This window comes from Manis javanica, chromosome 15 (genome assembly GCF_040802235.1).
Source record: "Manis javanica isolate MJ-LG chromosome 15, MJ_LKY, whole genome shotgun sequence".
NCBI classification, from domain to species: Eukaryota; Metazoa; Chordata; class Mammalia; order Pholidota; family Manidae; genus Manis; species Manis javanica.
In genome coordinates this window covers 40,938,681-40,963,854 of record NC_133170.1, presented here as the reverse complement: position 1 = coordinate 40,963,854, position 25,174 = coordinate 40,938,681, and the positions used below count along the sequence as shown (strand labels likewise).

General features: G+C 37.9%; 1 protein-coding gene across 7 annotated transcripts in view; it reads left to right on the top strand.

Moving 5' to 3' along the window:
* The window catches only part of TBC1D5 (TBC1 domain family member 5), a 642,656-nt gene that overhangs the window by 471,352 nt on the left and 146,130 nt on the right, over positions 1–25,174 (top strand). For all 7 annotated transcript variants that reach the window (XM_073223289.1, XM_073223292.1, XM_036996277.2 and 4 more), the window contains one exon: positions 6,735–6,877. In XM_073223289.1, coding sequence (XP_073079390.1) covers positions 6,735–6,877 — 143 coding nt within the window. The remainder of the gene's footprint in view (positions 1–6,734; positions 6,878–25,174) is intronic.

The following is a 25,174-nucleotide window of genomic DNA, read 5'->3' as shown; positions in this document are numbered from 1 at the left end:
GAATCACATGGATCCTGTCATTTTTCAACTTAGTGCTAGACCTCATGTCAGTTCTTCCAAAACTACATATAAATGTATTAGGAGATTTATGCAGAGGAAGTTGAAAAGTGTTATTACTGAGGTTAAAATCCCATTAGTATTTGAAGTAGTCTACGATAATTTCAAAAAAGTAAAGTCACACAAGTTTTGTTTTTTAATGAGTTTCAGATTATTTTCAGCAATTCTCTGTATGCTCATCTAGAAAACTCATTTGATCATAATTCCCCTTCCTGAAGATAAAATGACAAAATAAAGCCTATTTACATACTTTCTAGAAGTAAAAATTATAGTGTGAATAAAAACAAATATTCACAGAGCCTAAAATTAATTTTCCCAACATACCCACCAACCATACATTAATTCTCCATGCTGTTATTCGTAGGCAGTAGTGGCGTCCAAGTAATTTTCTCAAGAAGATGGGCAGTCGCTCACTTAGAATGGAGTCAGTAAGCGATGGAGTAGAGAGATTACTTCTCAGCAACTTCAAGGCAGGACAACTGCACCCTGGTTAAAATGCACAGCAGGATTCTCAAAGGCAGCACCTTCTAGTCATACAACTAAATTTATATTGGAGTGTTACCATCTTCCACTAGCTTTATTTGAATTTACTGATACAAATTCAAAATTGCACACCCTAAAACTACCTAGTCCTCAAAAATTTGTAACGCAAATAGCAAGTATACCTCTAAAAGAAGGGTGTGTGTGTGAGAATGTCCAAGGATTATACAGCCTCAAAATATATGATGGTTATCCTCTGTACTCTTCTCACGAACATCTTATACCTCTGGAAAAAACCAGAGATACACAAGGATCTGCTTTCCATGCAGACTTTTTGCAAAGGGTGTATCTTGCCTGAGGGTTTCAGCTCCAGGCAAGTTCACTATGGACTCAATGAGACTGAGAAATAACAATGGAACGTTCTTGGTGTAAAAGAGTTTATACTGACTTTATTCTCCCGGTGGTAGATCCAGCCCTAGAATCAAGCCTGCATCCATCAGTCTGCAGGTCTGTAATGTACCTGGATCACTGCCTCCACTCAGAGTACTGGGCAGAGCTCCTTATATAGTGACTCAGTCAATAATAGCTCATATTTGCCTGCAGGTGTGGGAGCAGTAGCGCAGCAGCAGGCCAATTACATCATCAAGTAGTTTAGGGTCAGGTAAGGATCCTGGCCTCTACAGGCCAGTTTCTTACAGACATATTACAGTTGCTCTGACAGAACAACTTCAAACATTTACTAAAAAGAATAAATTACAGCAGGAATAGTGATCAATATTAGGAACTTATTTTTGGAATATGAAACCTTCCTTAATTATGGGCTATATAGTGCCTTCTGAAAGGAACAGAGAATTTTTCTCAAAGTCAAAAGTATACTTTTAACAATTCATATATAGATCTTGTAGAGGTTAAATTAGGTTTAACATGTGTTACCAGAAAGCCAGATTCAACCTGGGTTCAACCCATGAATTAAAAGGAACACTTAGAAAGCAAATTTGAGTTATTTAAAGATAACTATTTTGCAGTTTCAATTCCTTCTGTTTTTGAAGCAGAGTTTGATGGGCCTGAAGTATTCAAATCTATACAGATTCCAAGTATTTTCAAGAAGGCAGAATTGAAATAGTTGACTGCTGTGGGGAAATTGGGGCTCCTATGGCCAGGATCCTCACTGAACTTAAACCACCTGATGATGTAACTGGCCTGTTGCTGAGCTGCCACTTCTACACCTTTAGGCTATAAGCTATTATTGCACTATATAGAGAGCTCAGCCCAATGCTCTGGGAAGAGGCAGAGACACTAGTGCTCCACCTACTGCAGGGAGAACAAGCCGGGTAATAAACTCTTTCATCCCAAAGAATGTTTTGCTGTCAGTTTCTTTGGTCACATTCAATCCATAGCAAACTTGCCCGGGGCTGAAACCCACTGGCACAACAAGTACATTAAAAAAAAAATAGTAAACAGGCTAAGCTTCTTCCAAAAATGCATTCTGCAGAGCTAATAGAAGAATAATAAATGTGAAATTGGAAGAAATTATTTACTTTGGCTTTCATCTTTTATAGCTTTGCCCTCCAAAAAAGTTACATTTAAAGATCAGAATGCCTTATAACCCTAGTTTTAGTAATGGCAGTACTTGACTCTAATTTTGGAAGACTAATTTTGAGACTGTTTCCACAGAGTTGATATAAAGGAAAATCAGGGTGAATTAAAAGGATTGAGTACACAGGAACCCAGTGTGAGGGGAGCCTAAGCTCATCATGCAAGCAGGTGTGGCATGCACGGGCATGAACACTTCAGTTTGCTGTTGTTTTTTTCTGAGAAAAATACAGAATTTGGGTTCTGTATTTATTCCCTACCAGACATGAATTCTTTCAAAATTAATCATTAACACTGGAAAGTACAAGTGAACAGAAAGCAAAAGATAAAGTTAATATCATTAAGCAAAAATCTAACATTGCTCTTTTGTATTCCAGGATCCTTACCTGGTGATATCCTCTAGTGACCACAGGTTCAGATGCCCTTAGAATGTTTGTTAAATAAATCAAGCGTACCTTTTCTGTTTTCCTTGCTCTTCTAGGGTAACTATACCCATGTCTTACTAAAGGGTCATCAAAGGAAATGAAGATCTAGCATATAAATTTCTTTCTGCACATGTAAACAGTAACAGCCATGTTAATCAAGGCTGTATTTATTTAAATCTCAGTCATATTAGTCATTTTCATAAGCTGATTGGTAAAAAATGGATATTTCTTGGTGTTTCCATGAGTCATTCACCAAGCAATAACACCATCAGTAGTTACTGATCTCCTGGGGATGGCAGCTTAATTACACAGAAAGTTAAACTTGAGAATAGTGGTATACGTGCAAACATAGAAACTGTCCTGTCTTTAGGTGGTTTATTATTAAATTTAATACTCAGATGGTCTTTTTTGTTTCTGTAGATTTTAATTACTAGGTCTGGTAAAATATGAATTATTGTATTATCACAAGTGATAAAATGTATACAGTTACAAGCATTGCAATCTGCAGGTGTAACATACATAAAGCAAGATTAATAGTATCAAGCAATTAAACGGAAGCTATCTTTAAGGGGAAAAAAGATTTAAGGCCATCCTTAGTAACTTAGACTCTCACTAAATATTCTTAACTGCAATAAAAACATGTTAATTTTAGGAGTGACTTCTTTATAAGACTTCATTTCTTGGAGTAAGTTTTTCTTTCTAAGAATACAAAAGCTTACTGAAATAATTTCTATTGCTAACTAATTCCATAAAGAACTGAATTTTTCCTTGGCTTTCAATGGAGAAAGCCCAAAATAGGACAGGAAATTTTGTGTGTGGTGAATATAAGTATGAACTAAATCCAGTTGGGATAAAAATGATTAAATTATTGATAAGGTCATTGTTGGTCCCAAAGCATTCCATCAGCCATATAGTGTTACTTAAATATTTTGAGAATTTGGCTCAATTTTCCTAAAATTGCATGTAAAATAGAGGAAAGCTGTCTTTTGCTTTCATATCCTTGAATATACAACTTACTAACGTGCTAGGCAGCTAATTTATTTTTTTCCTTATCTATTTCTGGGTTTTTTTTTACACTTCCTGAATGATTTTTATGTCACTACTAAAAAGATCAATGCCTGTACTTCCAGTTTAGCTGCACCTTTGCTTCTTGGTAGTATGACATGTAGCTTTATAGTGAGTTTAACAAGACCTTGGTAAACACTTAAAGCACTTAGCAAAGTGTGCAGAGCTCTTTACAAAGAACTTTCTGACTCTCTCTTTCACACACACAGAGAACTTGGTCCTTGCCCTGGAATTATTTAGCAGTGTACTAAGGTGAAATCTCAAAACGAGAGCCACGGAGAACATTTATAAGGCAGTATATCATAGGTCACACATTAAATATCAAAGTACTGAAGATTCACGGTCTGTGTAGTTTTGAAGCTGTCTTTCATTCCGTGTAGATCAGTAGGTGTCTGTGGCTCCCTGTCCTGACTGCCTCAGTGGAGACAGCTGCTTGTAACGTTTGCAGCTTCAGTTTTGAAGCTAAGCTGCCACAAACCCAATCAGCAAGGTTGTAAGACAAGGTTGAGCAGTAACTGGGCATTCTGTTATAGAAATAAGAGGAATGTAACAAGAGGAATAATAAATAGGCTACTTTATTTCTTTTTTTGCTCTTCAAGCAGTCAGTGTTGAAGCCAAAGATGTGGTTGTCTGTAGAAAATGAGGAGGACATGTGCTTTAAGGACAAGGGAAAGGCTAGTACTATAGTCTCATCTGTGTATTTACCTTCATCAGGTTTTTTTGTACTTTTTTGCAAAATGATGTCTGTTATAGCATGATAAATGTCATCTTTTTAAAAAGTCATTTTGCTTTCAATAGGAGATAACAGGGAAAACACAGGAAAAAAATATTCCCCTACATGTAAGAAGCAAAAGCAATTTCTCAGGAAACAGCAGCAGTAGTTACCAAATGGGATTATTTAAATATGGAGAGCATTACAGTAACCTACAAGCAATGACTGGGACATGGTCAGGGCAGAGTGCTTATTTTACAGGTGTGATGCTCCAACTGTGTACGGGTGTCCAGGTAGGAATCAGGAGGAACCATTTGAATGTCTCAATTCTCAATTTTGAAACTGCCCAAAATTGCCTATCAATTAAACCAAGATAATTCTTATTTCATTATTTATTTATATTTTTCAGCTTTACTGAGGTATAACTGACAAAACTGTAAGATATTTAGAGTATACAATGTGATGATTTGATGTATTATACCTTATGAAAGAATTCCTCCCATCTAATCAATGATCGTTTATCTTTTTTTTTTTAGTGAAAACATTTAAGTTCTACTCTCAGCAAATTTCTATTGTACAAAATAGTGTTGTCAACTACAGTCACATGTTATACATTAGATCTTCATCAGTTTCTTTTGCTGATGAATTTTTCTTCCAGTTCAACAGTTGAGTGACTAAATAACCACATTCTAAATGTTTCAGTCACTTAATGCAGATAGTTACCAGCTCAAAGTTCCTTTAAACAGGCACCCACACTGGTTTAATCCAGTACTTTCTATTTTGCCCATTCTCTGGTTCCCCTGATACTCTTTGCAAAACAGGTTAATTCCTTATAATAAAGAACAACCTATTTAATTTAGAGAGACTTTTATACTTCTTAAAACAGTAAATATTAACATTTGTAATTTGAAAGAATTGGAAGTGTGTGGAGAAATGTCTTTTCCTAAGCCACATAAGTACATGCACATTAGATTTTAAAAATGTTTGTTTTAGTCATTTCTCAAATTAGCAGTGGAGTAAGAATTGAAAGGTAGATAAAAATTGTAAACAATATTATAACATTTTAAAAAGGTATATTATTTAGGCATTAACGTTTTTTCCTGAAAAACTGAGTAACATAATTTAAGATGTAGCTGAAAATACAGTTTAATTATTCTGTTGATCAACTTGATAATATGACTAAAAAACTTAAGTCTTTGATTATGTGGCTTCTAATAAATTGTGATATGTATGTGTTATTATACACTGTTTTGTCACAGCTCTAATTCCTCCCTACATATAATACTCTTTGAAGAAAGTATTTGATTTTTTTTTGGCCTCATTTAACCCCACAGATGGTTATATTAGGTTTCAAATTTTGCAAAGAGGTAATATTTCTTAACTAATTTTTAAAGAATTTCTTCTATTCTGTATGTACTATTTGGTGTACTAGAAATTTGGAGTTTTTGATTATTTGTTACATGCTAGAATCACATAAAATTTAGCTGAAGTTCCTAGAGAAAAATTTGTATAAGGAAATTGTAGCCATGTTATATAAAATTAGAAATAAATGGATAAAAATACATCAAAGTGAATTTTCATTTTCCTGTAAGAATTCACTATAAATAGCTTAATTATCATTATTTGAAAGTCTAAAGTATTACTGTTTTTGATATATAGTTATATACAGACCTTGTTTAATACCCTTGTTTAGTACCTCTGCTCTGTAGCATAGGTGCTCATGTTCCCCTCTGTAGAGGTGATGTGTTTTGAAATACACATAAAAAGAAAGATGGCCTCACTTATAAGGTGTATCTATTCTAAAGCTAAAAATTAAGTATCTATATGTTTCACTTGAAATAACTGTCTACATTTGACAAAAAATAGGTATCTACTTTTCTTTCAGAGCCCACATTTAATTTTAAAGTGAGTATTTTAAAATAGGAGTGAAATGGGAGAATGTAGTTTTCTGTTTGGCTGTAGTAATTTGTCTCATATCCATTTGCAAAAGTCCGGTGAACAAGAACAAAAAATACCAGTAATGATAATAAAATTTTGGAAAGTCTATTTTTTAACTCAAAACCTTACATGTGAGGCAACTATCAGACCACTATGCATTCTCTTTGCCTTTTTGAGATTTGTGATTTCTATCAATTATGAGAGATTTCTACCCTTTTCAAACATTGAGCTAGTGTTTTATACATATAAGAATAAAGTTTAATAATTGTGGCCTAGTTATAAAATTAGCAAAATTCTTCTGAAAGCTTCAGACTTCTATTTTCCTATATTAATTTTTGATATATAATATTTGCTCAGTGTGATTAGGTAAAAATTACAAATTTCTTCACAGTAACAGGAGAAAATCGTTTCTTTCTATATTACTCTTATAAATACTGTGTTTTGAATTCTGGTTTTGTTTCTAGGCGGTGGGTCCGGCTGCTCTTTGGACGAGAGTTCCCCCTGCAGGATCTTCTGGTTGTCTGGGATGCCTTGTTTGCAGACGGCCCCAGCCTCAGTTTAGTTGATTATATCTTCATAGCCATGCTACTCTACATCCGAGATGCTTGTAAGTGTTAATGACCTTGCCTCCATTCAAGTAGGTGGTCCTGATTTTTTTTTAAATGTATCTTATTCTTTAAGTATACTTTTATCTCTTATTCTGAATTACCATGCCTACATTTTTATAGTAGGCAATATATTGAAGTTTCAAAGGAACATAGTAAATGTCTTTTTTGTTAGTTAACTATGTACATATTAGATATGCATGATTTTATCCTGAAAGAACTAGAATATTCTTCAGAACCATTTTTCTAAACACTTTACTAGTGCTTTAATCTCATTGCACACATTTGTGAAATACACATATAAAAAGCCAGTATTTCAGATATGTTTAGAGCTCCACCTTCTGACAGGTAGGAGTATTCAAGGATATTTATCAACAGAGTGGAGCTGCTTTTATGGATCAGCAACTTGCCAATAAAACATAAATATTTGATTTAAAGATATTTTAACTTCTCAGTTACATTTTGGCCAAATGTATTTCTCAGTTGAGTGCCAAATGGATGTGTTCCCACCTCATCAGATCTCCCTTAGTGGGCTCGCTGTAGCTGGGAAGCCAATGCCTGTCCCTTCCGAATAGTCTGACAATTCTCAGCTTGGAGAAAATATCAGTGCATGTTTTAAATTTCAAAATACCTCAAATTGTTTTCCTTCTCAAAAAAATAATCACAGTTCACAAAACAAGATTTGTAAGCCAAAATATAATTAGGAAAGATTTCACAAAGTGATCATTAAATAGGAAATAAAAGCTATCATAAGAACAGGACTTTGTCAGAAGAACATAAACTATTTGGAGTCATGTTGACTGTTAAATTGCCATGTGCCTTTCTTTATTTGTTCATTGAATACCAATTGTGCCAGATGCTTTTGCTTTGCCTCTGGTAACACTAATAATATCCTTTAAAATTTTAGATTATACATTTTTAATTCCCCCAAAATTACTTGAATCAATAAGTCACAGGAGCACTACATTTTATCTAAAAGTTGTGGGAGTTTCTCTGTGCCTTGAAGGTCAAATAGTTTGGGTTTTGACAGACAAACTGACAAGTTCATTCTTTCTGACTCTGAACTAATGATATAAGAACATGGAAATCATAAGAAGAAACATCTGGAAAGTAAAGAAAGATTTTGGGTTGATTTGATAGATGTTAGATTTTAGGATATTCAATACTGATCTCCCATTTTAAAGTAATCTTATTTTTTTTAATGTAAATAATAAAAAACAAAAGGAATGTAAAGCCTCTTTTATAAAAAAAATGCTTTTGGATAGTATTTTCACAAACTTTTCCAAATCAAACACTATTGAAATATATCCTGATTTTCTGTAGTCTTAAACAATAAGTTGTTCTTTTCTTAGCTTTTCTTTATAGTGCACCACAACTGTATTTTTAATTTAGTCCTGTTTCCTATGCTAAGATGACTTTTTAAAATTAATTCATAAAACAGGCAAATTTTTAGCAGTTGAAGCTCTTACATATTTTTAAACCCTCCACTGATAAAGTTATAAAACATATGGACACATGTGGAAAATGCAGGTTAGAGTTTGTTCACTTCAATATTTAGTCCAATTTATTTTAATTTGCTTGGTTAAATCTGTAACAGTGGGTGAGATCTCCTAAAAATAGGGTGAATACTTACTAAGTGTTCAAAGGGCACTACCCCATCCTCATAAAGCTTACCAACCAATAGGAAAGACTGACATAATTAATTTCAAACTAACAGATCTGATGCTGTGGTTGAGGTGTGGACAGGTGGTATGAACATTTAGAGGAGGAGCACTGAGTTCCCTCCAATCACCGAGGCCAGTTGTCAGTGACTAGAGAAAATGTTGTAGATACCTGCAAGCTCAGTAAGGGGATCTGCATTCCAAGCAGAAGGAACAGCATAAACAAAGGCTTGGACATGAGAAACAGCTTGACGGGGGGTTGTGCACATACATGTCTCTACAAGCTGTTTGATATTAGAGTACAAAGGGAGAGAGAGACTAACAGGTCATAAAACTGAGGAAGTGAACAGGAATGGGGTCATAGTGAAAGTCCTCATCCTGTAAGTGACAGAGAGATACTGAAGGGTTCAAAGCAGAAGTATAGTCAATTATAGATCAGTTTGGCAACAGTGTGGAAAAGAGAATTGAAGGAGATAAGAGCAAGGAGATCAGATAAAAGCATATGACAGTTGTCTAGGGGGAAAATGGTAGATCAGAAAAATATTCAGAAGTAAAGTCAGCATGTCTTGGTGATTAAGTACAATGGGTGAGAGAGAAAAGGAAGTCTAAAACCATCCCCAGCCTAGGGAGTCAGCTGACTGAATAACATGTGTGACTTACATAGGGAATATAAGGATTAGCAGGCTTTAGGAATGAAATGATTAATTTAATTTGGGTCATGCTGAGTTTGAGATAACTGTAAGAAATCAAAACCTGAAGATTTTGAAAATAGAAGTTCACTGTCAAGGCTACAGGTTCAATTTTGCAAATGGTTAATACATATGTGTTAGTTAGAACCATTACAGTGAATGTGATCTCCCAAGAATAGAGTGACCATATATCTCTGTTTGGGACAGTCTCGGTTTGCAGCTGCCATTCGAGAGTGATAATTATTAACACTGCCCTCTTTCACTCTCAAAGGCATCCCATTAAGGTCATAAGAAGTATATGCTCAGCCTACCTCAGGTGGGGGCCTATAGAAAGAGAACAAAAGGTAGAAGAACTCTGCATTTAACATCAGAGCTTAAGAGGCACCAGAGAAGGAAGAGCTAGTGTTGCGACCTCGCTGAAGTGTGTTATCCCAGCCAAGGAGTGGATGGCTGTTAGGAGTGCTAGGGTACCGTCTGGTAAGGCTGGAAAAGGCCCCTCAGGCTTGGCCCTGTGGAGGGACAGTTGCTTATCAGATGCCATTGCCAAGAATGGGTGTAGTGCAGTGGTGGGGCAGACGCTAGGTTATGGTAAGTGAAGAGTGACTGGACAGTTATGTACAATAGCCTTCTCTGCAGTTTTTGTGGCTGCTGTTGTTTTATGTATGCATTGCGTTTTCAACTAAAAAGCCAATTCAATAAAAAAGAAAGAATGTGGGGATAGCATGTGTAATCTTTAAAGAAACTCAACATAAATGCAAGAAGAAAGATGTAACTAGAGGTCAGTGTTGGGGGCCAGGGAGGCTGCCGGCCGTCTCCAGAATGAGCCCAGGGCGCACTGGATGTGGAGACCAATGGAGAGGTTTCTCCTCAAACCAGCTTGAGTGCCTCCACCAAGGACCAGCACTAGTTTTTCCCTCCTGCCCAACTGATGAGGTCCAAAACCCTGATTTTACAGGCACAGATAATGAGGCCTGTTATGGGTTGAATTATATCCCCCATAAAAAAAGGCATGTTGGAGTCCTAACCCCTAGTACCTCAGAATATGACTGTGGTTGGAAATAGGCTGTTGCAGATGTAATTAGTTAAGATAAGACCATGCTGGAGAGTAAGGTGGACCCCCCCAGTACAATACAACTGGTGTCCTCATAAGAAGAAGGAAATTCATATGCAGATGTGCACAGAGGGAAGACAATGTACAGACAAAGGGAAAGTAATGCCATGTGAAGCAGGCAGAGATTGAGCTATGCTCTGTAAGCCAAGGAACAGCAAGGATTTCCAGTTGTCACCAGAAGCGGGGAGAAAGGCATAGAACAGATTCTCCCCCAGAGCCTTTAGAAGGACCAAACCCTGCCAACATTAGAAGCTGGAAGAGACCAGGAAGGATTCCTCCCTGCAGGTTTGAGAGAGAGCACAGCCCTGCCAACACCTTGGAATTAGACTTCTAGCATCCACAACTATGAGACAATAAATTCCTGTTGTTTTAAACCATTCAGCATTTGGTATTTTGTTACAGCACCCCCTTGCAAACTAATATAGTACCCTTGGCATTCGGTAACGAACATAGTCTGTGAGCTCAGTCCAGTGTCCCCACTTCATTCTTTTCCACCCACTCACTCATGTTAGCATCTCATCTTTGTTGACAGGAGTGTTCTTACTATTTTCTTTATATGCCTTGAACAAAGCTTTCATTCTCTTTGAAAGCAATTCAGTCAGGCAAGTATAATATTAAACTACTTAGCAGATTTCTCACAAACACCACAGTCTTTATGAGGCTTCAGAGAATGAGCCCAATCTCCATGTTTAGAGGTAAGGACACCAGGTCAAGCCACAGGGCTAGTGACAGACTGGTTCTCACATCAACTTATTCATCACTCAAGTCCTACCTTGATTTTATTAAGTAAAAGTAAAATTTCACATTGGAAAAAGTAACAATATGAATATTATCAATACAGATAATGCAACCTTTGTAATGCTGGTTAAATGGCTGTTCCTTGAATGAAACTTTTGCTTTACTAAGGAGATATTTAGTACCCATTTCTAAATAGAATTATCTCCAAACATTTTTACTTTCATATGTGTTTTAAGAAGTGCTTTTTTGGATTCTTTGCTGGGTTCTATAGATTAAGATTATATGCAGAAATAAAGGTTAGGAGATAAGGAAATACAGTCATGAACCACTGCTCCCACAATTGTTGCTTAATAGCCATACTCTCATCACAGTATTTTGTTCCTGGCCTATTCCAAACCATAAGCCCCTCGTGCATCCCTCCCTCCCTGGCTCTACCTACCTAAGTCTTGCTCCTATTTTCAGCCCTATGGCAAGTTAGTTTTTTCACAAACCTTCCCCACTTGTTCTAGCCCTCATTGATCTCTGCCCAGTGCAGTACTGTAGGATTTTAATCAGTACCCCTCACTGTAGCGCTTCCTGTGCTCTCCTGTTCTTTGCTGTGCATGTCATCCCACCTGCTCCACTGCATTGTACACTCCTCAGGACCGGACCACATGCACTCTGACTCTTCCCTATCCCTCAAAACACCTGAAACTCCGCATGTGCCCAGTTACTGTATGCGGAGCCATTTTGGGTGGAAGGGACTCTGGAGATCTGCGTGGGATTGATGTGCAGTAAATGCCGAGGGTGGGTGTCAAGGAGCTCGTAGAATACGAGCTCAAATAAATAATGCTGTTTTTCATAGACTTTTCTGCATGGCCTTTTTAAATGAAGCATTGTCTACTTTTTAAATTAGGTATCTAAAGTTTTTCACATTTTCTTTTATTGATTTTAATTTTTATCTTATTTTTTACTAGTATCAAAGAAAGACATTTTCTGTAATTTACAATGTTAACATACCTTTTATTTGTCTCGAAAATTGTATTAATAGCTAAAACACTATAATCATATCCACTTAACAGGAAATTTCCTAGCCAGAAAGTATCTCTCAAATGTTTATTATCTCTTTTAATTTACATTCTCTCTGAACACTTGGTAAATGGAAACATTTCCTTCTTGGCACTTCTGCCCACTTCCTGCCTTGTCTTTTCAGCCAGGCTAAAATGTGGCAGCACTGTAATTTCCCTCCATTTTCTGCTGGGTCTCTTAGCTGCTTCTTGGACTAGCCTGGTGTGGCAGTTGTGTCCTCCCTGTGTTTTATTCCACTTAAGAGATCCACTTGCTCTTCAGCCACCACCTGACTCTGCCAGTGTTTCCATCTGTCCTACCCCAGAATTTCTATTTCTCTTTTTTCTCATTAAGAGCATGTTCAACATTATACTGATGTCAAAATGCACTTTATTTCAACTACAAATTGAATTTATTTATATTTTCTGGAAAAGCTTTACCCAACCTCAGGGACTAGAAATAAAGTCTCTTTTAAATCACATGGTAAAATGTGTCACAGAGTTTTTATAAGAGCTCAAATTAGTTGTCCTATTTTTGAACGAGTATTGAAGTACTTCAATAAATATTTCCAGTCATTTTTATGATCACCTCAGATACAGATATTAATTAATGTATCCTTTGAATTACAAATATCATTTATATCACTTTATATTTTAGTTTTAAAAATCTTAAAATTTTGCTAACATAAGCTAATACACCTTAGTAGTACATTATTTTTTTATGTTTTTAAAAAAATTGATTTTACTTTTAGAGATTAGATTCATGGCAAAATTAAGGAGAAATATACTTCCACCCCCACATACACATAGCATACCCACTGTCATCACCCCCACCACAGTAGTGCATTTAGTACATTGTTACAATCGGTGAACCTACACAGACTCATAATCAACCAGAATGCCTAGTTTACATTAAGGCTACTCTTGTCATCATACATTCTAGGGGTTTGGACAAACGTATAATGACATGTACCCACCATGTAGTATCGGACAGAATGATGGCCCTGCACTGAAAATCCTCTGAGCTCTCCCTTCCTTCCCCAGCCCCTGGCTACCACAAATCTCTTTCCCTTTCTTATAACATCATACAGTTGGAGTCATACAGTATGTAGCCTTTCATTTCATACAGATTGGCTTCTTTCATTTACTAATATTCATTTAAGTTTCCTTCATGTCTTGTCATGTGATATCTCTTTCTTTTAAGGGCTGAATAATATTCCACTGTCTGGATGTTCCAAGTTAATTTGTCCATTCACCTACTGAAGGACATTTTGGTGGCTTCCAGGTTTGGGCAATTGTGAATAAGCCTGCTATAAATAGCAGTGTGCAGTTTTTTGTGTGGATATAAGTTTCATTTCATTTGGGTAAATGCCAAGGAGCACAATTGCTGGATCCTATGGTAAATATCTGGAACTCAGCTGAGCTGGGTGCGAGAGAGAGCAGAGTAGCCAATTAAAACAAGTCAAAAATGAGAGTCAAGCCTTAATCACTTGCTGTGGTATTAAGCAAGAGTCAAAAATGGGAGAAAACATCAACTCCCTGTATTCCATTTCAGCCATGGGAGGGTGCACTGGACAAGGATCAGGTGGATCAGCACAGGTGTGAGCTCAGCTCCCTGATGGGGGACCCCTGCACAAAGGCTCTGGCAGTTCTATGGACCATGACGGGGTGCATATCAGAAGGGCAGTGAAGTGGAAAGCCTGGAAATGGGAAAGAACTGAGCACTGTCAAATGAGAAGTGTCCTCAGGATTTCCTCCTCCTATGCCCAGAGGGAGGTCTTGACAAAGGTGCTGGAAGACAACCTCTGCCCAAGGCCTTTGATAAAGAAATCTGGGAATGAAGGCACCAGGGGAAGGAATATAACAATATGTAAAAGAGCATGACCAGCTAAGTGGGCCTTGAGATCTTGACTGTAGCTCCTTTCAGACTACAATGCCCTGGCTGTGCACCAGGTCTGATGTGAGAATGGCAGATATTCCCTGTGAGGCCTGTCAGGTAAATCCTTTGTATTACGGTTCTTCAGAGGAAAATAACCAATAGAATATAGAAATATATGTAAGGGAGGACTTGACTTGCATGGTTATGGAGGCCCAGAGGTCTCACAGTTCGCTGTCTGCAAGCTGGAGAACCAAGAACACCAGTGGTATAATTTATAGTCCAAGACTGAAGGCCTGAAAACCAGGGGGCTGATTGTGTAAGCACTGGAGGACAAAGGCCCAAAACCAGGAGTTCTGAAAGCTAAAGACAGGAGAAAATGGGCATCACAGATCAAGAAGAGAGAGAGGCTCCAGAGATGGGCGGATATGTGATTTGAATCTTTACACTGACACTCACTAGCTATCTGACCTTGGATATGTTATTTAAGTCTCATTTCCTCATCTACATAAGAAATGATAATACTACTATCTCAGCTACCTTTCTGTTCCATTTGAGCCACCAAGGGCTTGGATAATGCCCATTCACATTGGTGAAGGTGGATCTCTTCACTCAGTCTACAGAATCAAATGCTTCAAATGAATCAAGTCTCTCCCAGACACACATTCACAAACACACCAAGAAATAATGGTGTACTAGCTATGTGGGCACCATTTAGGCCAATCAAGTTGACATGTAAAATTAACTATCATAGACAGGGACTGCAATAGGGGAGGTAAGGAATTGATACTATGGGTGAATGTTGAAACCACAATGTTGTTTATGTGAAACCTTCAGAAGATTATATATCAATGATACTTTAATTAAAAATTTAATTACACACTTTTGCAGTTGCCCATGTTCGGACCTGAAAAATCACACATGACTGCCAAACTCTTCTAAAAGGACTGTACCACTTTGCATTAGTGCCCCCAGTGAATGATAAGTTCTTGTTGCTCCACATTGTCACCAGCATTTGGTGATGTCAGTGTTTTGGATTTTGGCTATTCTAATGTGTCACATTGTCTTTTTAATGTCTATTTTTTGCCTGAAAATTATTTTAATTTATACAGCTGCAGGAATAGAGATATAAAAGGGAAATGATTATCCTTTTGATGTTCAGAATGAATAGTTGCCTCCAATTCTGTTCTGTAAAGGGAAGGAAGTGGTGTTACCTTCTAATACCATAATCTTACCCTTCATGTTCTTACTCCCATCCCACATTTTTCCATTGCTCTAAGCAATACAGTATATGGATTCAGAAACTCAGGACACCTTTTCTGGGCAAAAACCATAAGTGCATTATCTGCATCATTGGAATCTTATCCAGGAATGTTCAAGATCCCATGTCCATCTGTGGCTGCCAAAGGAGAACATGAATAGTACTAAAGGTGTTCTGGGGCCATTCTGTCTGATGATTGGAGAAAGGGAAATGGTGATATTTGGCTTTCTGACTACGTGCTACCCCAAGTTTCTCCACCCAGTTGCCTCACCACCTAGATTCTTCCCCTTCCGTTCACATGCCCAGGTGCTGAGTACCAATGTCATTAAAGAAGTGACTAAAGACATCAGATAGGAGATGTTCTATTGAACTTCTGCATTTACCTCCCTTGCTTCTGAGACCCCAATAAATAGCATAAACCCACAGGACACAGAGACTTAGGAGATGTCAGTAATTCTGGAAGCAGGAAAACAGATGGTATATGAGTGATGAATGACTTAGAAGATCCAAGAAATCTAAATACAAAACTGGTAATGGGGTAAGCCAAGAAATAACCCATAAAATTCTTGAAAGGGTAGAAACTGGCAGTGCTAGGGACCTCTGAAAATTCATAGGGGAAGGGAAAGAGTTAAAGCTTAAAAACAAGAACTGGTTGAAATTCTGTTTAAGAAGATATTATACCCAGATCTCCAACTTTTACTTCCAGGATTTATCCTGGAAACAGTAAAATGGAGAGTGTCTGGATGAGGGATTTGGGGAATGTCAGTGAATGTTGAGTCCAGTGATCATCTTTACCATCTCCAAACCTAGAACACTGAAGTCAGACTCTCCCTCCAGGAAGAAGTTTGGGGGAATCTACTCTAGGGGAATCTTAGCCCAAGAGAGAAGGTCTAAAATACAGTTGTTACCTAAGAAATGACCTATTTAAACTCCAGACTTAACCAACCCACCCATGTGTGCACACACAGCCATCTTCAAGTTACCTTTGCACTGCCCCACTCCTAAACATGAGCAAATACCAAGACATCACCAGATGTTTGAGTAAAGCATGAAAATGAGAGCAGAAATCTGAACAAGAGTCAGGGAAAAGGTGACCTAGACGACGCAGGAGGGGACTTCTCAGAGCCAGGAAAAAACATGATCCAAAGGAAAGTGGTCACTGAAAATTAAAATATGGTGAAAATAAGATGGCTGGAATATAAAATCAAAAAAACATCCCAGAATGTAGCACATAAAACAGACTTAGAAAGTAAGAAAATTAAAGGAGCAGGCCAGGAAACCTAACATCTACATAACATGATTTCATTATAAAGGAAGGAAGTAGGGAGGGGGGAAGAAAAAACTAAACAGAAAATAGGGAAAAAATCATCAAAGAAACAGTTAAAGAGAAATTTCCAGTTGAACAGAAAAATGTTAGTTAAAAGAGCCCATTAGGGATGAAAGATGGTGGCATGAGAGGTGAGCCAGAGACCTCCTCCTAAAACCACATATAATACAAAAATATAATTAATACAACTAATCCTGAAAAAGCAAAGGGAAAGAAGGCTGTACCAGACTGCATACACCTGGAGAAAAGAGCAGACCTCACAAACAAGGTAACATACCAAAGCTGTGACCCAGCAGGCCCCAATCCCTTCTCCCACCCCAGCTCACCAGTGGGAAGAAGAGAAACAGAGCAGGGAGAGAGTGGAGGCCTGGGACTGGTGAACACCTAGCCCTGGAGATCTGTTCTGGGAGCACAAACCTACATTGCATGGTGCTCTGGTGATTTAGTGGGGTTGGAAAGCTAGGACAGGTGGAATACCTGGAGAGATGGAGATTCCAGCTGCTTGTGGAAAATGGATTCATATCTGGCTGATCTGGGTGGGCATTCTAAGAGACTTCCTAACAACAAGAGGGCTGCTAAAGGGGCAAGGCTTATACAGAGCTATTGCTCAGAAGAAAGGACAGGTAGACAGAATTGTCCAGGTGCGCTCTGCCCAGCAGGTTGGGATCTTAAATGATCTTCAGGCACTCCATCCCCCTGGCTGGCTATGCAGCTCCAAGGTCCCCCACTGTGATACTCAGCCTGCTGTGTCTTCCTCCCAGCTAGCCCACACCTGGCTCAAGCTCACAAACCAGCAACCCCTATCCTGGCATCAGGCCATCCAGAGGGAAGGCGCGCCTACAGCAGCTACAAACACAAAGCATAGCGGCTTACACCTGTGTGCTTGGCCCACTGGTTCTGGCAATGGAGACAGGCATAGCAGCTGGGAAGCAGGAAACAGCTCTTTTGTCCCCCCAAGCACCAAGACCACACTCACCTGTGACCCTGGACATTGTTCCAGGGGCTGAGCAGCTCCAGAGAATAGAACTTCTGGGCACTAGAGGGCACCACAGACAAGTTATGGAACATCAAAGGAACCTGGTTCAAAGCAAAATTATGAATACACCTGAGAAAGATTCAAATGATATCGACCTCATGAATCTTCCTGAAAGAGATTTCAAAATAAAAATCGTTAACCTGCTCATGGAGGTACAGAAAAATATTCAAGAACTCAGGATGGAATTTAGGAAGGAGATCCAATCTTTGAAGAACACAATGGAGGGTATTGAAAGCAGATTAGATATGGTGGAGGAGATGATAAATGAAATAGAAATTAGGGAAGAGGAATACAAAGAAGCTGAGGCACAGAGAGAGAAAAGGATCTCTGAGAATGAAAGAATACTGAGAGAACTGTGTGACCAATCTGAACAGAACAATATTCATATTATAAGGATACCAGAAGAAGAAGAGAGAGAAAAAGGGATAGAAAGTGTCTTTAAGGAAGTAATTGCTGAAAACTTCCCCTATCTGGGGAAGGAGATAGTCTCCCAGGCCATGGAGGTGCACAGATCTCCCAACACAAGGGACCCAAGGAGGACAACACCAAGACATATAATAATTAAAATGTCAAAGATAAAGGAAAAGGACAGACTATTAAAAGCAGACAGAGAAATAAGATTACCTATAAAGGAAAACCCATCAGGATATCATCAGACTTCTCAGCAGAAAACTTACAGGCCAGAAAAGAGTGGCATGATATATTTAATGCAATGAAACAGAAGGGTCTCGAACCAAGAATACTTTATCTGGCAAGATTATCATTTAAATTTGAAGGAGGGATTAAACAATTTCCAGATAAGCAAATGCTGAGAGAATTTAGCTCACACAAACCATCTCTACAGTGTATTTTGGAGGGACTGCTATAGATGGAAGTGTTCCTAAGGTTTAATAGCTGTCACCAGAGGTAATAAAAAGGGATAGAGAAACAGTAAAGAATATGAGGCCTAATATATAAAGAATGGAGGAGGAAGAAAATGAGGGGGAAAAAACTCTTTAGATTGTGTTTTTAATAGCAAACTGAGTTAAGTTAGACTCTTAGATACTAAGGAAGTTAACTTTGAACCTTTGGTAACCACGAATCTGAAGCCTACAATGGCAGTAAGAACATAACTATCGATAATCACCCTAAATGTAAATGATCTGAATGCACCAATCAAAAGACATAGAGTCACTGAATGGATAAAAAAACAAGACCCAACTACATGCTGCCTACAAGAGACTCACTTCAAACCCAAAGACATACACAGACTAAAAGTTAAGGGATGGAAAAAGATATTACATGCAACTAATAGGGACAAAATAGCAGGTGTTGCAGTACTTGTGTCAGACAAAATAGACTTCAAAACAAAGAAAGTCACAAGAGAGAAGAAGGACATTATTATATAATGATAAAGGGGTCAATCCAACAAGAGGATATAACCATTATAAATATCTATGCACCCAACACAGGAGCACCAACATCTGTGAGACAAATACTAACAGAATTAAAAGGGGAAATAGAATGTAATGCATTCATTCTAGGGGACGTCAACACTCCACTCACTGCAAAGGACAGAATAACCAGACATAGATAGAGGCATTGAACAACACATTAGAACAGGTGGACACCCAAAGGCAGCAGGATACACATTCTTCTCAAGTGCACATGGAACATTTTCAAGAATAGATCATACAGTAGGCCACAAAAAGAGCCTCAGTGTATTCAAAAAGATTGAAATTGTACCAGCAAACTTCTCAGATCAGAAGGGTATAAAACTAGAAATAAATTGTACAAAGAAAAAAAAAGGCTCACAAACACATGGAGGCTTAACAACATGCTCCTAAATAATCAGTGGATCAATGACCAAATTAGAACATAGATTAAGCAATATATGAAGACAAATGACAACAACAGCACAAAGCTCCAACTTCTGTGGGATGCAGTGAAGGCAGTTCTAAGAGAGAAGTATATAGCAATCCACGCCTATTTAAAGAAGGAAGAGCAATCCCAAATGAATAGTCTAAGTGCACAATTACTGAGACTGAAAAAAGAAGAACAAATGAGGACCAAAGACAGCAGAAGGAGGGACATAATAAAGATCAGAGAAGAAATAAATACAATTAAGAAGAATAAAACAATAGAAAAAATTAATGAAACCAAGAGTTGTTTCTTTGAGAAAATAAACACACATAAACAGAATCAGAAATGAGAAAGGAAAAATCATGACGGGCACCACAGAAATACAAAGAATTATTAGAGAATACTATGAAAAATTATATGCTAACAAGCTGGATAACCTAGATGAAATGGACAAGTATCTAGAAAAATATACAACCTTCCAAAACTGATCCAGGAAGAAACAGAAAATCTAAACAGACCAATTACCAGCAATGAAATTCAATTGGTAATCACAAAACTACCCAAGAACAAAATCCCCAGAATAGATGGATTCACCACTGAATTTTATCAGACATATAGAAAAGACATAATACCCATTCTCCTTAATGTGTTCCAAAACACAGAAGAGAAGGGAATACTTCCAAACTCATTCTATGAAGCCAGTGTCACTCTAATACCAAAACCAGGTAGACACCACAGAAAAAGACAATTACAGACAAATATCCCTGATGAACATAGATGCAAAATACTCAACAAAATATTAGCAAACTAAATTAGAACATCCATCAACATCCTGCACCACATCAACAAAAAGAGAGGTAAAAACCACATAATCATCTCCATAGATGCTGAAAAAGCATTCGACAAAATTCAACATCCATTCATGCTAAAAACTCTCAACAAAATGGGTATAGAGGGCAAGGACCTCAACATAATAAAGGCCATATATGACAAACCCACAGCCAACATCAGACTTAACAGTGAGAAGCTGAAAGCTTTTCCTCTAAGATCAGGAACAAGACAAGGATGCCCACGCTCCCCACTTTTATTCAACATAGTACTGGAGGTTCTTGCCACGGCAATCAGACAACACAAAGAAACAAAAGGCATCCAGATTAGTAAGGAAGAAGTCAAACTATCACTGTTTGCAGATGACATGATATTGTACATTAAAAAACCCTAAGGAATCCACTCCAAAACTACTAGAACTAACATCTGAATTCAGCAAAGTTGCAGGATACAAAATTAATACACAGAAATCTGTTGCATTCCTATACACTAATGATGAACTAGAATAAAGAGAAATCAGGAAAAACAATTCCATTCACAACTGAATCAAAAACAACAAAATACCTAGGAATAAACCTAACCAAGGAAGTGAAAGACCTATACTCTAAAAACTACAAGACATTCCTAAGAGAAATTAGAGAGGATAGTAATAAATGGGAATTCATCCCATGCTCTTGGCTAGGAAGAACTAATATTGTTAAAATGGCTATCCTGCCTAAAGCAATGTACAGATTCAATGCAATTCCTCTCAAAATACCAACAGCATTCTTCAACAAAATGGAACAATTAGTTCTAAAATTCATAATGGAACCACAAAAGACCTTGAATAGCCAAAGCAATCCTGACAAGGAAGAATAAAGCAGGGGTTATCTCACTTCCCAACTTCAAACTCTACTACAAAGCCACAGTAATCAAGACAATTTGGTACTGGCACAAGAACAGAGCCATAGACCAGTGGAAAAGAATAGAGAGTCCAGATATTAACCCAAGCATATATGGTCAATTAATATATGATAAAGGAGCTTTGGATATTCAATGGGGAAATGACAGCCTCTTCAACAGCTGGTGTTGGCAAAACTGGATAGCTGCATTTAAGAGAATGAAACTGGATTACTGTCTAACTCCATACACAAAATTAAACTCGAAATGGATCAAAGACCTGAATATAAGTCATGAAACCATAAAACTCTTAGAAGAAAATATAGTTTAAACTCTCTTGAATATAGACATGAGCAACTTCTTCATGAAAATATCTCCACGGTCAAGGGAAACAAAAGCAAAAATGAACAGGTGGGACTATATCAAACTAAAAAGCTTCTATACAGCTAAGGACACCATCAGTAGAACAAAAAGGCATCCTACAGTATGAGAGAATGTATTCATAAATGACATATCCAATAAGGGGTTGACATCCAGAATATACAAGGAGCTCATGCACCTCAACAAACAAAAAGCAAATAATTCAATTAAAAAATGGGCAGAGGATCTGAACAGATACTTCGCCAAAGAAGAAATTCAGATGGCCAACGGGCACATGAAAAGATGCTCCACATCACTAAACATCAGAGAAATGCAAATTAAAACCACAATGAGATATCGCCTCATACCAGTTAGGATGGCCACCATCCAAAAGACAAACAACAACAAATGTTGGTGAGAATGTGGAGAAAGGGGAACCCTCCTACACTGCTGTTGGGAATGTAAATTAGTTCAGCCTTTGTGGAAAGCAGTATGGAGATTCCTCAAAAAACTAAAAATAGGAATATCATTTGACCCAGGAATTCCACTCCTATGAATTTACCCTAAGAATGCAGGAGCCCAGTTTCAAAAAGACATGTGCACCCGTATGTTTATCGCAGCACTATTTACAATATCCAAGAAGTGGAAGCAACCTAAGTGTCCATCAGTAGATGAATGGATAAAGAAGAGGTGGTACATATACATAATGGAATATTATTCAACCATAAGAAGAGAACAAATCCTACCATTTGCAACAACATGGATGGAGCTAGAGGGTATTATGCTCAGTAAAATAAGCCAGGCGGAGAAAGACAAGTACCAAATGAGTTCACTCATATGTGGAGTATAAGAACAAAGAAAAAAACTGAAGGAACAAAATAGCAGCAGACTCACAGAACCCAAGAATGGACTAACAGTTACCAAAGGGAAAGGGACTGGGGAGGATGGGTGGGAAGGGAGGGATAAGGGGGAAAAAGGAGCATTGTGATTAAGGGGGATTAAAGGAGCATAGTGTAGTGTGGGTAGCACGGGGAAGGCAGTATATAGTACAGAGAAGACAAGTGGTGATTCTATAGCATCTTACTACACTGATGGACAGTGACTGTAATGGGGTATGTGGTGGGGACCTGATAATGGGGAAAATCTAGTAACCACAGTGTTGTTCATGTAAGTGTATATTAATGATACCAAAAAATAAAAATGAAAAATAAAAAAAAAGAGCCCATTATATCTCAAAGTAGACACAAACCAAGGTGCACTGTCATGCATTTACTTTGGGGAAGAAGAGAAAGAGAGGCCCTGTAAAGGATCAGGGATTGGAACAGCTCAAGGTTTTTCCAACTGGAAGCCAGGCAGGCCTGTAGCCAGGGCTCCCAGCATTCTCAGGGAAAGGACTTTCCAACCTGAAACTCCGCACCTCACTGAACTGCTAACTAAGTGTCAAAATAAAATCTTTCAAACAGAAGTTTTCAAAAACTCCATGTCCTGTGCATAAAGCTATTAGAGGATGTGGGAAGAACAAGGGAGTAAAGCAAGACAGGAGAAGCTCAGGACCCCAGGAAATAAGGGCGCAGCACTTGAAGAGGTAAAGGACGTTGTCAGCATGAGGGGGCAGGCCAGAGGCCTCGTGAGAAATCTCAATAGCAAGTAAAAGAAAATCGACAAAATACCTGAATTTTTTCAAAGTGTCGATTGATTTATACGACTTGGAAAGCATTTTTGGTTAAATTAGTGTTAAATAACATACAGAAGGCAAATGAAAAAAACAAGACTGTTATAAACCCCAGGATAGAGAGGATCGTGATCTACTGTATTGCTCAGCTGTGATAACATTTGCCTGGTTATAAAAATGTAAACTAAAAATCAGTCAAACCAAAATTATGACACAACTCCATGAGGGGAGACAGAGAATGCATGTCTGATGTGGAGGTCGGTGGAGGGATGGAGCTCCATGCCAGGGGTGAGGAAAGCCTTGTTCCTTGAGTGGGAAGTCAGTAGGTGATGTTTAAAATAAGAGATAGTATCATTAGCATGTTTTTCACAATGTGGAAGTTACAACATTGTTTTAATGAGCTAAAAGAAAGCAGGCGCCTCTGGGGAGTGAGAAATGGGGATGGGAGACCGCAGGTGCTGTGTCCCAACCAGACTGACAGAATGATTTGACTCTTAAACTCTGTGCACATATAATTTCCATAAAAATAAAGTGTGGTTAAAACTTCCACAAAGAAATCATTACGAGTTGCTGTATTCTTTAAGTGGCCTTATTATGTAGATGTGTTAATATTTTTCTTGAAATTTTCTTATTGTTTGCTTTTGCTTTTCTGTTTCTCTCTCATAAGCACCCACTCCCCAAATTTAATCACATACAAAGACCTCCCAATTTTCCCAGCAAGTTCTGGCCCTCTCTTCCTTCAGGTATTCATCTTCTCTGCAGTGTTACCAGGAACTTTTCCTGTCCCCCTGCCTCTGGCCCCTCCTTCCTTCCCTCCCACAGATTACCCTGTGCCAGAGTCATTCTTTCTGAAACACAAATGTGATCACATGACAGTCGTTCAGCCAATGCTAACATGCAGAGTGACATGGAAACTCCATCCCTATCTGTAAGCAAGATCCCTGCCTACTTTTCTCCCTCCATGTCTCTATTACCCCTTATCACCCTGCTGCAGGGCCCACTCTTTGTCCTGCCTCTGCTCCCTGCCTTTGTTTGTGGCTGACACCCTCACTGCCCTCGCAGTCTTGCATCGTAGAAGCTGTCACAGCCCTATCTGTGTGCCACCATTGTCACCTCTGTCCTCTGTTACAATTGGTTTTATGCTTCTCTCCCACTGGAATATGAAGACAAAGTTGAAACTGTGTCTCATTTCTTGTCATGCCCTTAGGACTTAACTTAATATATGGAATGAAATAGGTATTTAATAAATGTTTATTAAATGAATGAATACACAAAGTAACTGAAAAAAAGGGGGATACTATGAACACTCCTTAAATATCTTTTCACCCATTTCTACTGACTGATCTCTATTTCTGAGTTGTCACTAAAAATCATTAATTACCATGAAATAAATGTGTACATGTGTACATATATGTATGTGTATATATAAATACATATATATGTGTATATATGTGTGTGTGTGCCATATTCAGATTAAATAAATAGAAAACCTGATCTATGGTTTTCCTTCATTTGGATTAAAAATTAAGAGAGGCAGAAACTGAGTAAGGTTTATTATTTCTTTCCTAAATCTTATTACCCACTAAAGTCTTTCAGACTTCTTTTCCAGGGCATTTTATACATGTGGAAATAAAACTTGGGCCCTGATTCTGAGCACATCCCTTCAATTATTACATTAATGGTAATAACTTGCATTAAAAGACTTAAAGGTTTTTCTACTGTGTCAGCTCATTTATTCCCTTCATGGGTAATGAGATAGATATGGTGGAGAAAACTCAAGCCTGTACAGTTAACTTCAAATTTCGTAGCTCCTGTGGCACCCTCTACCTAGCATGCTGTCCTGTGACTTGCCTAAGACAGTGTTCCTTCTCTGCTGCTCTAGCCGCTAGCAGTTCTGCACCTGAATGCTTGCTTACTTAAGGGCCTTTCAGTTGGCAACACTGTATGTTTAAAGGTATAAATTCTTGAATAAA